Source organism: Atractosteus spatula, chromosome 3, assembly GCF_055471065.1.
Source record: "Atractosteus spatula isolate fAtrSpa1 chromosome 3, fAtrSpa1.hap1, whole genome shotgun sequence".
NCBI lineage: Eukaryota > Metazoa > Chordata > Actinopteri > Semionotiformes > Lepisosteidae > Atractosteus > Atractosteus spatula.
Window position 1 is genome coordinate 49,182,343 of NC_142708.1, and position 11,768 is coordinate 49,194,110.

Below are 11,768 nucleotides of genomic sequence, written 5' to 3' on the forward strand. Positions count from 1 at the left end.
AGCAACAGAGCTCGGCCCCAGGAGCCTGCGAATGAGGAAACACACCTGCAAAAAGAGTGACCTGCTGTCTTAGCAGCCACCTCTAGTGTGTTTTTACTCTCTCATATTCCAGGTTACTTTACTATTCCTGTTTGATTTGCTGATCTCTTGCATGTCATTTTGGAAAATGTGACGCTTTTGCCATTCCAGGCATATGTCAAATTTGGAAGCTGCACGTATCTTTGGCGACGGCCATTGATGAAGTGCTTTCCACTTGCAGTACCATACAATTGTTTATTTTTATTTATTTAAATCAGTATCATTGGGTAAGAGAAGTTCCTCATTCCTGCGATTTAGACACTTAGACAAGTGAGAGCTGCTGTTTTACATGACATGGCATCATTGTCCCTTGCTGATGTGGTATGTTTCTGAAATTGTGCAGCAGAGAAAGAAATTAAAATCACCTCTGTGACAATAAAGAAGAGGCTTCCATTGCCATCCAGGATACCCCTTCTTCTATAACCCAAATCTCTCCACTCCAGTGCTGTATCCGGTATATAGGTCTGGGTCAGTTTACACACTGTAGTGTTTCATAGCCGTTCAGGGACGCCAAATATGTAATCATAGTGGCTCTCTGAAGGCACCAGTTCTGTAGGGTTTGGGCATTTACTGAGACAATTTTCAATTGTAGCAGTAAATCACAAAGTTGATTCTTTTTATGGCTTTAGAATCCAACCATGCGATATAACTCAAACAACGCACACACACAGGTACTAATACACGAGGATACATTTATTAATACATAGAGTATGCCTTAAACCTAACAGATCTTATCGAGAGGGTTATCAGAATACAAAAGATATATATTCAATCAGTTACGAAGTGTTACACATATCAAGAGGACATACGTTCAGTATATCATTCATTAAGACCGTTTCGTAAATGAACTTGGTTATAACTTCTACATTAGATACTCAAAACAAGTACATAACTCTTAGGAATTAAATTGATATCAACTGGTTGGGATAACAATTGAATTCTCGAGCTGTAATGCATTGAAGTTGAATACTCATCCAATTTCTGGGGATTCAGATCTCCTGCAGGCACAAACAATCAGCTGCAGGCTTGTTGCTGTCCAATCCGCGCTCTCTGGCTCCGTGCCAGGCTGTGCTGTGCGGCTTGCGACGGTGCGCTGCTGATGCTCACTGACCGGCTAGTTAGTGTTGGCTTTAACTAGCAAAGTTTGTGCACAGGAGAAAAGATGACTGTGGATCCCAGCAAGTCAGGAAGAGGACCGGTTCGTTCCTGATGAAGAGCTAGTTCTGAATAGTGATTCAGCTGTCCACAGTTCTGACCTGTCCACGAGGCCTGCTGCTGGTTACTCTCTGGCAACCTCCACTCTAGACTCTTAGAACAAAGGAAAGTTCTGGCACTCGGACACACTGGCCGTTCCGTGGTTGTCCGGGCTGAGTCTCGGGATGGTCAGGAGGCGCGCTGCGTGATTGTCCTGCCCTTGGGAGCCTTCTGCTCCTGGGCCGTCCTGCCCTGGAATTCTCCTTTGAATTCCCTTTAGAACAGTCCACAGAATCCTCTCCAGAATCTTACTGAATCTCCCGAATCTGAATCTTGTTGAATCTTAATCTTGTTGAATCTCTGAATCTTGTTGAATCTGAATCTCCAGGCCTGTGTTGCCTGTTTTTACCTGGAGGAACTTCAGCTTGTTGATTGGCTGAAAGTTCCATGGGCATCAGAGTCCCACGTGGGTTACTCAGCCCTACCAGTCCCTGATTGGTTGATCAAGGTGAGATATGAGTCACTTAGTCCTGACACTTAGTAATGCAGTCCAGATGTCCATCCGGCACTCCCTAGACTGATAGGCGCCAGTGGATGACCATTGATCGTGATAGCCAGACTTAGCTAAGTGCATCCCCCTTTGGGAGCTGTCCTAGGAAACCTTAAATCATCTTGCATGAATAGTTTCTCTGTGGCTGCACCACAGAGATGAACAGAGAAATGGGGCCTCATTTGGGAAGCTCAGAAACACTTAATTCTGCCTTATTATTAAGCCTCGCCGCTACAACACTGTAGCACTTCAGGAGTGCGGCAGCAGATGTAGAGATCAGCTGTGAAGTTTGTGGTATTGTGGGGGAAAATACACCATTGCAGTTTAAATTACAGTGCAGCAATGTTGCAAAGGATTCTGGATTGACGTTCGTATTTGAACATTCTCTTTCTGATTGTTTTTTTTTTCTCATTCTCAATGAGCCCTTTCAGCATTCGCCCAGGTTTGTGAAGTTTGAATACAGTTTTGGAGATAGAAATTGGAATATTCCCTATCTGACAGTTGACTAAACTTTGGTATTTATATATGTTCTACAGTAAAAGTGAAAATACCCCACCAAAGTACCTCTGTGTTGTACTGATGGCTGTGCAAATCCCTTCAGACCTTTAAATTTATCATTTATAGCAATAATCTCTATGAAATCCATGAGCCTTGGAATTGCTAGGGATACATTTTGTAGCGTTCCTCTTTGTAATGGGATATTTGTGATGGGAGCTATATGGTACTGCTGTTCTATCAGTGCAATGTATTGAGCGGTTGCTAACCCTGTAGCACTTTTAGAGGGAAATGAGTACGCACGTTTAGAGCAGTGATTCCAGAACTAAACCCAAATGGGTCCTGGGTTCAATTCTGGACTGGGTTACCTTCAATGTCAAGTCCAAATGTTCTCCCTATGTTTGCATGGTTTTCTCTAGATGCTTGAGTTTCCTCAAAAGATGTGCTTATCTGGGTCAAGTGGTCAATTGTCCCTAAATGCCTGTGTGTGTATCCTTTGAGCTGGCATCCCAGTGTGACTCCCATGACTACTGCATTGGTCTCCAGCTCACTGCCAATTTATAGGATGCAGTGGTTGTAGGTACTGTGTGCATGGATCTAGAATAAACCCAGGAGCTGAACATTTTCATCTGAAGGCTCAATTCTGTTGAACAGTTTTATAATCTGCTTCTGAAGTGAGGTAATTTAAAGAAGGAAATTACTATTTCTTTTTTTTATAAGTATATCATGCCAAATACCCTGCTTTGTTTTGTGGCCAATCATCAAACGTGATAATTATCATTCCAGCATGTTGCTCTGACAACCCTGCTGGGTTACAGCTGGTTTCTACTGAATACAGTATAAAGATTAAATAGCAGCCTGAATTTTTTAGAAATTGAAGGATTCTGAGTATTTGTTAAATTCTTTTTTTTTCTGTACATTGTGTATGCACAAAGTAAAGTAAAGAGTTGAGTGATATTCTTCTCTGGTTTACAGACCTGAGTACGGTCTGATATATAACTTGTTTTTGTTTTTAAATTCAAAGCAAAACATGGCACAAATTGCAAATGTGGAAGATGGGATCTCTAAATGTACATAGCACACATTAAGACAAAATAAGTTGTAATCTTACATGAAGAAATGCCTCCTGCGTTACAGCCCATGACCTGCTTTAAGATAGTTTTTCTGTCTTGTATTTGTAGCAGCTGTGGTTGTTTCAAGTAAGTTTGTTTTTACTTTTTTTAAAAGTTAAAAGCACAAGGAGGACCACACACTCCATCTTAGCCTGTTTGGCAGTTGAAAGCTGATTAATTTGCAAATCTCTGTCAGCCATTTCTTGAAAGAGGCTTGGGTATCTGCCATATTAACTGTCTGCATACAATTTGGTTTGTAATTTAATGCAACTAAGAGACATGCAATACAAATATACTACATAAAGCCAAAAAATGGACAGCATCCGCCAATACATACCAATACTATCCTAAACATACACTAGTAATAAAATAATCAGTGAAGGTGAGTAAGCTTGACTGGGTAGCTAATTTTCTTTGCAGTTATTGACATCTATATGTGATTAAGTGCATGTTTTTCAGAACTAAACTCACTTTGTGAGTCACATCTTTAATCTCTCACAAATTACCAGCTGAGAAACAGTGACATAGCTGTTCGTAAAGACTGTCAGAGAAAGGGCTCTGTAAATATTTTGAGTGAAATGCTGTATTTGCCCTGTCTATGGGGAAAAAAGAACTTGTTATTCTTTATGGTAGTGCATTGAAGTACATGTCAACAAATGTCGGGACTCTCGAACTGAATTATGCTGTTCGTGCGTGTCCGTCAGTGAGATTTCCTGTCTCTGTCTTCCCCCCAGGCTGAGCCACCGCCTCCTGGCTTCGTGATGCAGAGCATGGCCAACCCCAGTATCCCTTCTTCAGCTGCTCCTGGGTACATGTACCCACAGACCAACACGCAACAGGGATACCCTCAGAGTAAGCATCTCACACAGCTGACCTGGATAGCATAGGGAATCTGCTGCAGTTAGGAAAAGAATGCATTGCGTTACAGCATGGGCTTCTGCATCACCCAAAGTTACCCTAAAGGAGAGCTCCACCTGTGTGACAGTTACAGGAGCAGGAAAAGTTGTCCATCTTTAGTTATGAGCACTATACAGACCCAGTATTGTCATTTGTATGTTTAATAGTTTTTTTTTTTCATTTCCGGGTTGATTCTACTGTGGCATATACTTTATAGTGGTTGTTCGCTGAGCCCCAGTCTCACAAATTCAAAGGCTGTTTTACTGCAAAAATAGGAGAATTTCATGGGCTCCATCTTAACTCTGTTGTTGCCATAAGGCCTTAAGAACCAAATTCAGGCAGAACCTGCGATTCACAGGAAGGGACACACTCTTTTATGCTGAATATCTGGCAGCATTTTTATAAGTAAGTAAGAGATTCGGCACGGAAATTGTGATACTTTGTAATTGTGAAAAACCTTGCTTTTATCCTTAAATGTCCCAGTTTTCAAATACAGAGAGGTTTGTGTGATTTAAATGAGGATCCAAAACTTTAAAAGATTGTTTCCTTTCACCAACCAGGGCATTGGTCTTATGTCTATATCTCTATAAAAGAAAATAATTTGTGTGCCATTGTAACATGCAAACTTGCACTGTCTTTCAACGCCTGTTTTTAACTTAGCATTAGAGCTGCATTTCCAGTGCCAGCATGACTAAATATTACCTCTCGAACGTTGATCTGTCTGCCAGAATCTAACCCATTTTTGCATGTGGACTCCCCTTGTCAAGACAAGCTAGACAAGGTCCTAACAAGACACTGTACTAACAGCTGCATGTCTTTTTTTCTACCAATGTAGCTTACCCCCAAGCCCAGGAGTACTCTCCCGGAGTGGGGGGACCAACAATCTATCAGCCTCACCAACATACTCCTCCTCCTCCTCCATCCTCTTCATCCTCTGCTCCCTATCCAACTCGCTACATGCACCCAGCTCCCTCTCACCCCCTGCCACCCGCCTGTGCGGGGACCCAGTTTCCTGGGCAGCCGCAAGGCTCCTCGGGGGGCTCCCTCCCTCCTGCCTCAACCTTCTCCCCCCCCCCTCCTCCCCTGTCTTCCGGAGCCTCCTTCCAGCATGGAGGGCCAGGGGCTCCGGCCTCCTCCTACGCACCGCCTCCACCGGCAGGAACCACAGGTACTCTCCCTGCCCCAAGCGAGCCGCCCGCCTCGCGGAGTACGGGTCTTCACTCGATGTGCTCGTTTTCTCGTCGCCCCCTCTTTTCCTGAAGCCTTCAGGAATAGAAATTTGTAGGTGTTGCTGTTTTGCTTCAAAAAGTAACGGAGTAAACAAGCTTACCTTTTATTTCAGTCTTTAAGGAAGATTGACTTGAGAGAGTGGAGTTCTTGTCTGAGGAGGTTTGAGGCCTACAGTCGACAGGCTTAGTTACTGAATTATGTGTTCCCAGGGCAATTGAAAAACAACTCCATCGAGGATGTCGAACATGACAAAACCATTTATCCTTCATTGTCCATTGAATCTCCCTTCCAATCTGATATGCAGCAACAAACCCCCCTGTAGTCTTCTGATACCTGGGAAACTGTTCAGATAAACTCATCTGGTTCTGTGTTGGGGCTTTTGGGAGATACTGCCCAAAAAAGTGTTGAGAAACTCTTTGTTGGTATAAAAATGCAAACCAAGCATTAGACACTTTCCGTGAAAGAAGGCTTTCCCTGTTAGAAACGTCAGCGCTGAGGGATTTTTTATTTGTCAGGGTATCCTTTGTATTTGTATTACAGTAATCCTCTGCCCTTCTTTGCTGCTTGAGAAAAGAGCGAGCTGTGCTAGTCAAGCAAAATGTTTTTGAGAACGGGTGTTCAGTGTCTGTGTGAGAATATTTCCTTTTAGCGTGACTGACCATTTCCTTCAGTGATTTATTATTTATTATGCTGTGGTGTGAGCAGCCTAAGGAATAGTGGTGTATCCAAGATTGGATTCTTTACACCATTTTATCTTTGTGTGAATTCAAGGAATTAATTCAATTTTAGGTTTATTTCTGTTTGCAGCTGTTCGCTATTAGTGTTTACAGTAAATCCTATAAATATGTTTATGGCAGCTATTCATTTTGCTAATGAAGATATTTTGCCTTGTGTTATGTATATCTGCAGACTAGCAGTATTTCTTAAACTATAAGAACACAATGTAGTTTAAATCTCTGCAGCTCTCCGCCTTTCAGTTGATTTCTACATTTGAGAAAGATACTCTCAAAAATACACATTCTGACTGTTCTTGAAATTGATCAAATATAAAACCAGTATAATGTCAAAATGGAAGGTGACTAGTATCTAAAACAAACTAAATCGGCTTGATGAACGTCATACAGCAGCATAAGAAGAAATGCCAATGAAAGGAAGCCATACATCTTATCTAGCCCACATGGTCGTGAGTAACTAACGGATACAAGGGTCTCCTTGAGCTGTTTCTTGAAAGAAGACAGGGTATCGACTTTAACAAAATGGCTGAGTACCTTGTTTCCAACTCCCTCAACACTTTGCGTCACTGTTCAGAAGTTACTTGTAGTAACACTGCTTTTGGACTGGTCAGTCTTTTGATCGAGTTATCGCGTACTGGCTCTTGTATTTTGATAAGAAATTTGACAGTTGCCACGTCAAAACACAAAGAACAAAAGTACAATGGGTGCTCTACTTTTAAATGGTCACTAACAAGTTAGGGAAGGAAACCTGGAGTAATCCATGGCTGAATTGGGAGCTGCCATGGGAACTTGTTTAGTCCACTTCCTATCACTGACATAGTGTTATCTTAACATTTCTGCAGTCTGCACTGTCCTCTTCTGCACACTACCAAAAGGGATTCAATGGAGTTTTATAACTTAGAATCTAGGATCTTTCTCGAATCTGTGTTTAATATGATTTTATTTACAGGAGGAGGAAATGATCCTGACACTAGCTGTTATCCTGAAGGTGAATTGGAAGGAGGAATATTACTGAAATCATCCTTGCAATTCATATTGATTTATTTTGATCTCTTGAGAATGAGTAGATCGGGTGGCAAAATCACTAATCAAACATGGACATAATTTTAAAAGTACTCCCTTATTTTGTGGCATGATGATTGCTTTAAATTCTCACTGCTATCTTCTGTAATTGAACTAGCAGATATTTAGTAGAAAAAAAATTAAAGATCTAAATTCTGCATTCTATGTACTGTATTATATTGGCATCCAAGCAAAGTCTTCATTTTTGAAGTATCACTGCTGGAGCTGTAAAAAGACTAGGCAAATAAATATCGGTTTTGGGATTAAACAAAAATAATCCACAGTGTAGTGGTTGACCCACATATTTCAAAGCGGTGATCATTAGTGTCTGATGAGTTATCACTGCTTCAAGTGGAGAAATATCTAGGTCAGCTATTAAACTGTAGATCTGACCAGTCATGGGCTGTGATTAACGTTTTGTCAGAGACAGGATAATGACAGACAAACTCATTCCCCTGTTCAGCATCTCCAGACACTTAAAATGGGTAAAAATGGCAGCTGTTTCCTTAAGCCCCAGTTTCAGTGAAACAGGTGTTAGTTTGTAATGGAGGCCAGCTCTCACGTTCAAGTTGTTGGGTTTGCTAGGAAGTCCACGTCTCCTTTCAATGAAATGAAAGTGATTTCATTATCCTCTTTCCTCAGGACCACAGAATGGATGGAATGATCCACCCAGCCTGTCCCGGGTGCCAAAGAAGAAGAAGGTGCACATTTTTTTTTCTTAGGCTACCTCCTAAACGTTTGGCTCTCAGACACTTATTTTTCTTTGATTTGGCTAGCAAAGATTCCTTAGGGACATTACTGATTAAATCAACACAATTAGTATGCCAACCCAGTGTTGCCTCCTTCAGACTAGCAGAAATGATAAGTCAGAACTTTTTCTGTGTAGCTGCATGAACTAAGTGCTTTTGTAGTCTTCAACAAATCGTGCCATTATCCACAAAACCTGCCTCTTGCTGAATGGACAGAAGGCATGCGATGAAGCCTGTCTTCCGCAAACTAGAACACTGGTGTCTTTCTGACTTGAGTGTACATCTACAGTAATGGACGGAGTACTTGTTTGAATACAGGGCTGCAATGGAGTCTGCTAGATCCAGCTACTTCTACCATGTCATTGAGAATAACTAAAACACTCCTAGGTACCATTTCTCCACCATCAATTGATTAAAGCCTCACCGCCCCAAAACATTACTTGCCTCATCCCAGCTTTGCAACACTTTTGAGAGTATTTTTTTACATCCGGGATTGACAATATCTGCATCACCGATATCTGGTCCTCCCCTTTCTTGTTTCTTTCACGTAATGTCTCGGTAGGGCAATGCAGGAACGGGCCTTCTTTCCCAAACTGATTTGCATTCCGTGTTGCAGGTGCCAGACCACTACACTCCTCCAGCTCCCATCACCGCACCTATCATGAGCCCTATGGGAGACTCCCAGGCCCAGCCTCCCTCTCATGCACCTGCGTTCCAGCCACAGCAGGTCCCTGCAGGCCAGCCAGGGATGCAGCCTCCCTATTCTGGTCTGCAGCAGCCCCTTCCCCAGCCACCCCAACAGCCCCCTGCCCCCCGGCTTAGCATGGAGGGACCTCCAGGGGCCCCGATTGGAGATGTCATACAGGTAATGACGCAAGGCTTCTCGGTGACACTTCTCCCTGACATGCGGGTTAGTCTAGCATCTGCCAGGACCCCTCAGTGCTGTTCCATTGGGAATTCCCATGATCTGTGGGTTCAACCAGCACTACAACGAGTCACGATTCCTGTTGGAACCATTTGACATAGCCAGTTAATTATTCAGACAAAGCAGGTGCAAGAATGACCTAAGTATGAGCATTGCATTTTATATTTGAGTACATCTGAACCAACAACTGACCGAAGAAAACTTCCAGTTTGTAAGCGAGCTTTCCCGTTAATGTTATTTAACACCTTTTTAATTTTCTTTCTCTTGCGTTTTGTAAAGCCGGTGCAATCTTTGTCTGCTGAGAAAATTACCAAAAAGCCTATTCCTGATGAGCATCTTATCTTGAAGACGATCTTTGAAGGACTGATCCAAAAGTGTATGACTGCAGCCACAGATCCAGTAAGTCATCTTGTGTTCTAAAAAAGCCAACTTTCCCAACTTAATGGGACATGCCCACACAAATAAGAAGCTTGCAAATAATAATTGCAATAACAATACAATAATCCTTTAGGCCCTGCTTGAGTTGTAAGATAAGTATAAGAAGAATATAAACATTGCAGTTTTATGTAAAAAAAGTGACCAGTATAATCAAAGTCTTTCGAAAGCAGGAACTAACGCCTGCCTTATCCGTGTATTAACCCCCACATTTCTCATGTGGATTTCTCTGTATGAAGGTACTTTATATGGCTGTAAATAATGTTTTACTTTTTAAACCACTGTCTGCTGAAGAGCACTGGCAAGCATACTCTTCCATTACTTTCCTTTATTTAATAATTAAAGTATCGATTAGACCGAGAACTCAAGGGAGATTACTGTAAGTTATGCCTTTTTTTGAAAAAAAAAATACATCTCTTGTACTAAAACTCCCGTTGCAGCAAACCAAGAGAAAGCTAGATGACGCAAACAAACGGCTTGAGTCCCTTTATGACAAACTTCGGGACCAGACGGTAAGTGTCCTGTTTGTCTCTAGGGAAATGACCTGCTCACTCCCCTCTGTAATTCTGACACCTGATCGATTCTTACAGCATGATAGAAAACCGTGATTGTTACATGTTTGAGTTCCTTGCACTAATGTATTTTTTTAGTTTGGTGTTGCAGAGGTCTTAGCTGTATGTGACTGTTGCCATCCAAGGTTCAATTAAAATACTTGGTGAGAAATGATCAGGAGACTCGTTACATAAGCAAAGATTCATTTATTGGCTACTGAAAGTATTTGAAACTTGTTTTTTTTTTGCAAATGCTTTCGCATTTGGTTATTTTAGGTGAAACCATAAAATAAGTGAGATGGTTTTCACTGATTATTTTTTTTAGTTTACTTGACAATAACCAAAGTGAAGTGTTTGGATGGATTATTTTGTGTAACTGCAGTTATTTTATGGTATGTTTTTTTTTTTTAATTCTGCAGCTGTCCCCAGCTATTATTGGTGGTTTACACAACATCGCCCGGAGTATCGAATCTCGCTGTTACATGGATGGACTGAACATCCACACTCACATCGTCAGTAACAGCAACTTCAGCGAGACCTCGGCTTTCATGCCTGTGCTGAAAGTAATTCTGACACAGGCTAACAAATTAGGGGTCTAGCTAGCACAGTCCTCTCGATGATAATGAACATAAGCCATCAGTATCATTACTACTGTAACATGCAAGAAGAAATAGGACCAAATAGCATGGTATTTTACATCTTATCCCTACTGGGTTGATGCTAAGACTTAGGGATTCCCATTAAAAGACTTCTGAGCATTGTTTTAATATGTAATCATGAAATTAAGAGCAGAGTGCAATTGGTGCTTTTCGATTTTTTTTTTTGTTTTTTACCTTTTTCGACAATGATTTTAAATCTGAACAGTATTGTTAAAAAATGCATGCTTTTCGAGCTCGATTGTAAATGAGATGCTGGAGACATAACCGAAGTCTGTATGACCTGGTCAGCTGAGTGACGGGTTGTAAAGGAGCACAGAGCTATTGGACTATGTTGTGCCACCTTTAGTTGGTTGATTCATTTCATCCTGTGTTCTTCAGGCGGAGGCCGTTGTTTGGAAATGCTGCCTATCTCATTTTTTAATTGTTAAACTTAAGTTGTAAGTGCCCTAGATTTTGCATTTGTATTTCATTACAAGTGAGGCAAATGAAACCTTAAAACCAACACCATGCAATATTTTAAATAAATAGTATTTATTTAAATGTGGGATTTTTTTTATTGATGCCAAAAACCCTACGAAACAGTGCTTATCAGTCTGTTTGGGAGCTGGGATTTGGTAATATTCCATATTGCTTTGAAATACCAAAGTTCATTAAGTCCTTCTTAGAAATTCTAACAAAGTGTCGCACAAAACACGATGTGAACCACTGGGTTCCTCATGTTCCCTATCCAGTACTAATCAGGGTCCTTAAAAACCTTTGCCTTTCCTCCACTATAGCTCAACCCACCCTTCTGTTACAAATGGAACATGTAATAAATTAAATAAAACCAGAAAAAGGTTTATAGTCCTATTCTCTTCCTTTAAGTCCACCCACACAAGAAAAAATCGTGCTCCCCTCTCCAAGCTAAAACACCACAACAACAACAACTTCCTTGCATCCTGTTTAGTAATGTGTAATTATTCTGTAATGTGTGGAACAAGGTGATAAATACAAGGTGAGTATTATTAGTAAGATGAACTACGGGTATAACCAACGCTGCCAAGCTACAACAATCTTCCAGAAACATTCTGAGGAAATCTGGCAGATGCATTCTTCTA

At 41.3% G+C, this 11,768-nt stretch overlaps 1 protein-coding gene across 7 annotated transcripts in view; it reads left to right on the forward strand.

The window, feature by feature from the left end:
- Nucleotides 1-11,508, forward strand: part of sec31a (SEC31 homolog A, COPII coat complex component) — a 32,822-nt gene extending 21,314 nt beyond the window's left edge. For 3 of the 7 annotated variants that reach the window (XM_088910008.1, XM_088910011.1, XM_088910010.1), the window contains 8 exons: nucleotides 4,164-4,281; nucleotides 5,162-5,494; nucleotides 7,240-7,278; nucleotides 7,995-8,053; nucleotides 8,718-8,966; nucleotides 9,306-9,425; nucleotides 9,902-9,973; nucleotides 10,432-11,508. In XM_088910008.1, the coding sequence (XP_088766134.1) occupies nucleotides 4,164-4,281; nucleotides 5,162-5,494; nucleotides 7,240-7,278; nucleotides 7,995-8,053; nucleotides 8,718-8,966; nucleotides 9,306-9,425; nucleotides 9,902-9,973; nucleotides 10,432-10,611 (1,170 nt within the window). In that variant the 3' untranslated portion in view covers nucleotides 10,612-11,508. The remainder of the gene's footprint in view (nucleotides 1-4,163; nucleotides 4,282-5,161; nucleotides 5,495-7,239; nucleotides 7,279-7,994; nucleotides 8,054-8,717; nucleotides 8,967-9,305; nucleotides 9,426-9,901; nucleotides 9,974-10,431) is intronic. The other 4 variants (XM_088910009.1, XM_088910012.1, XM_088910013.1 and 1 more) reach the window with 2 other exon arrangements.
- Nucleotides 11,509-11,768: the final 260 nt, after the last annotated feature.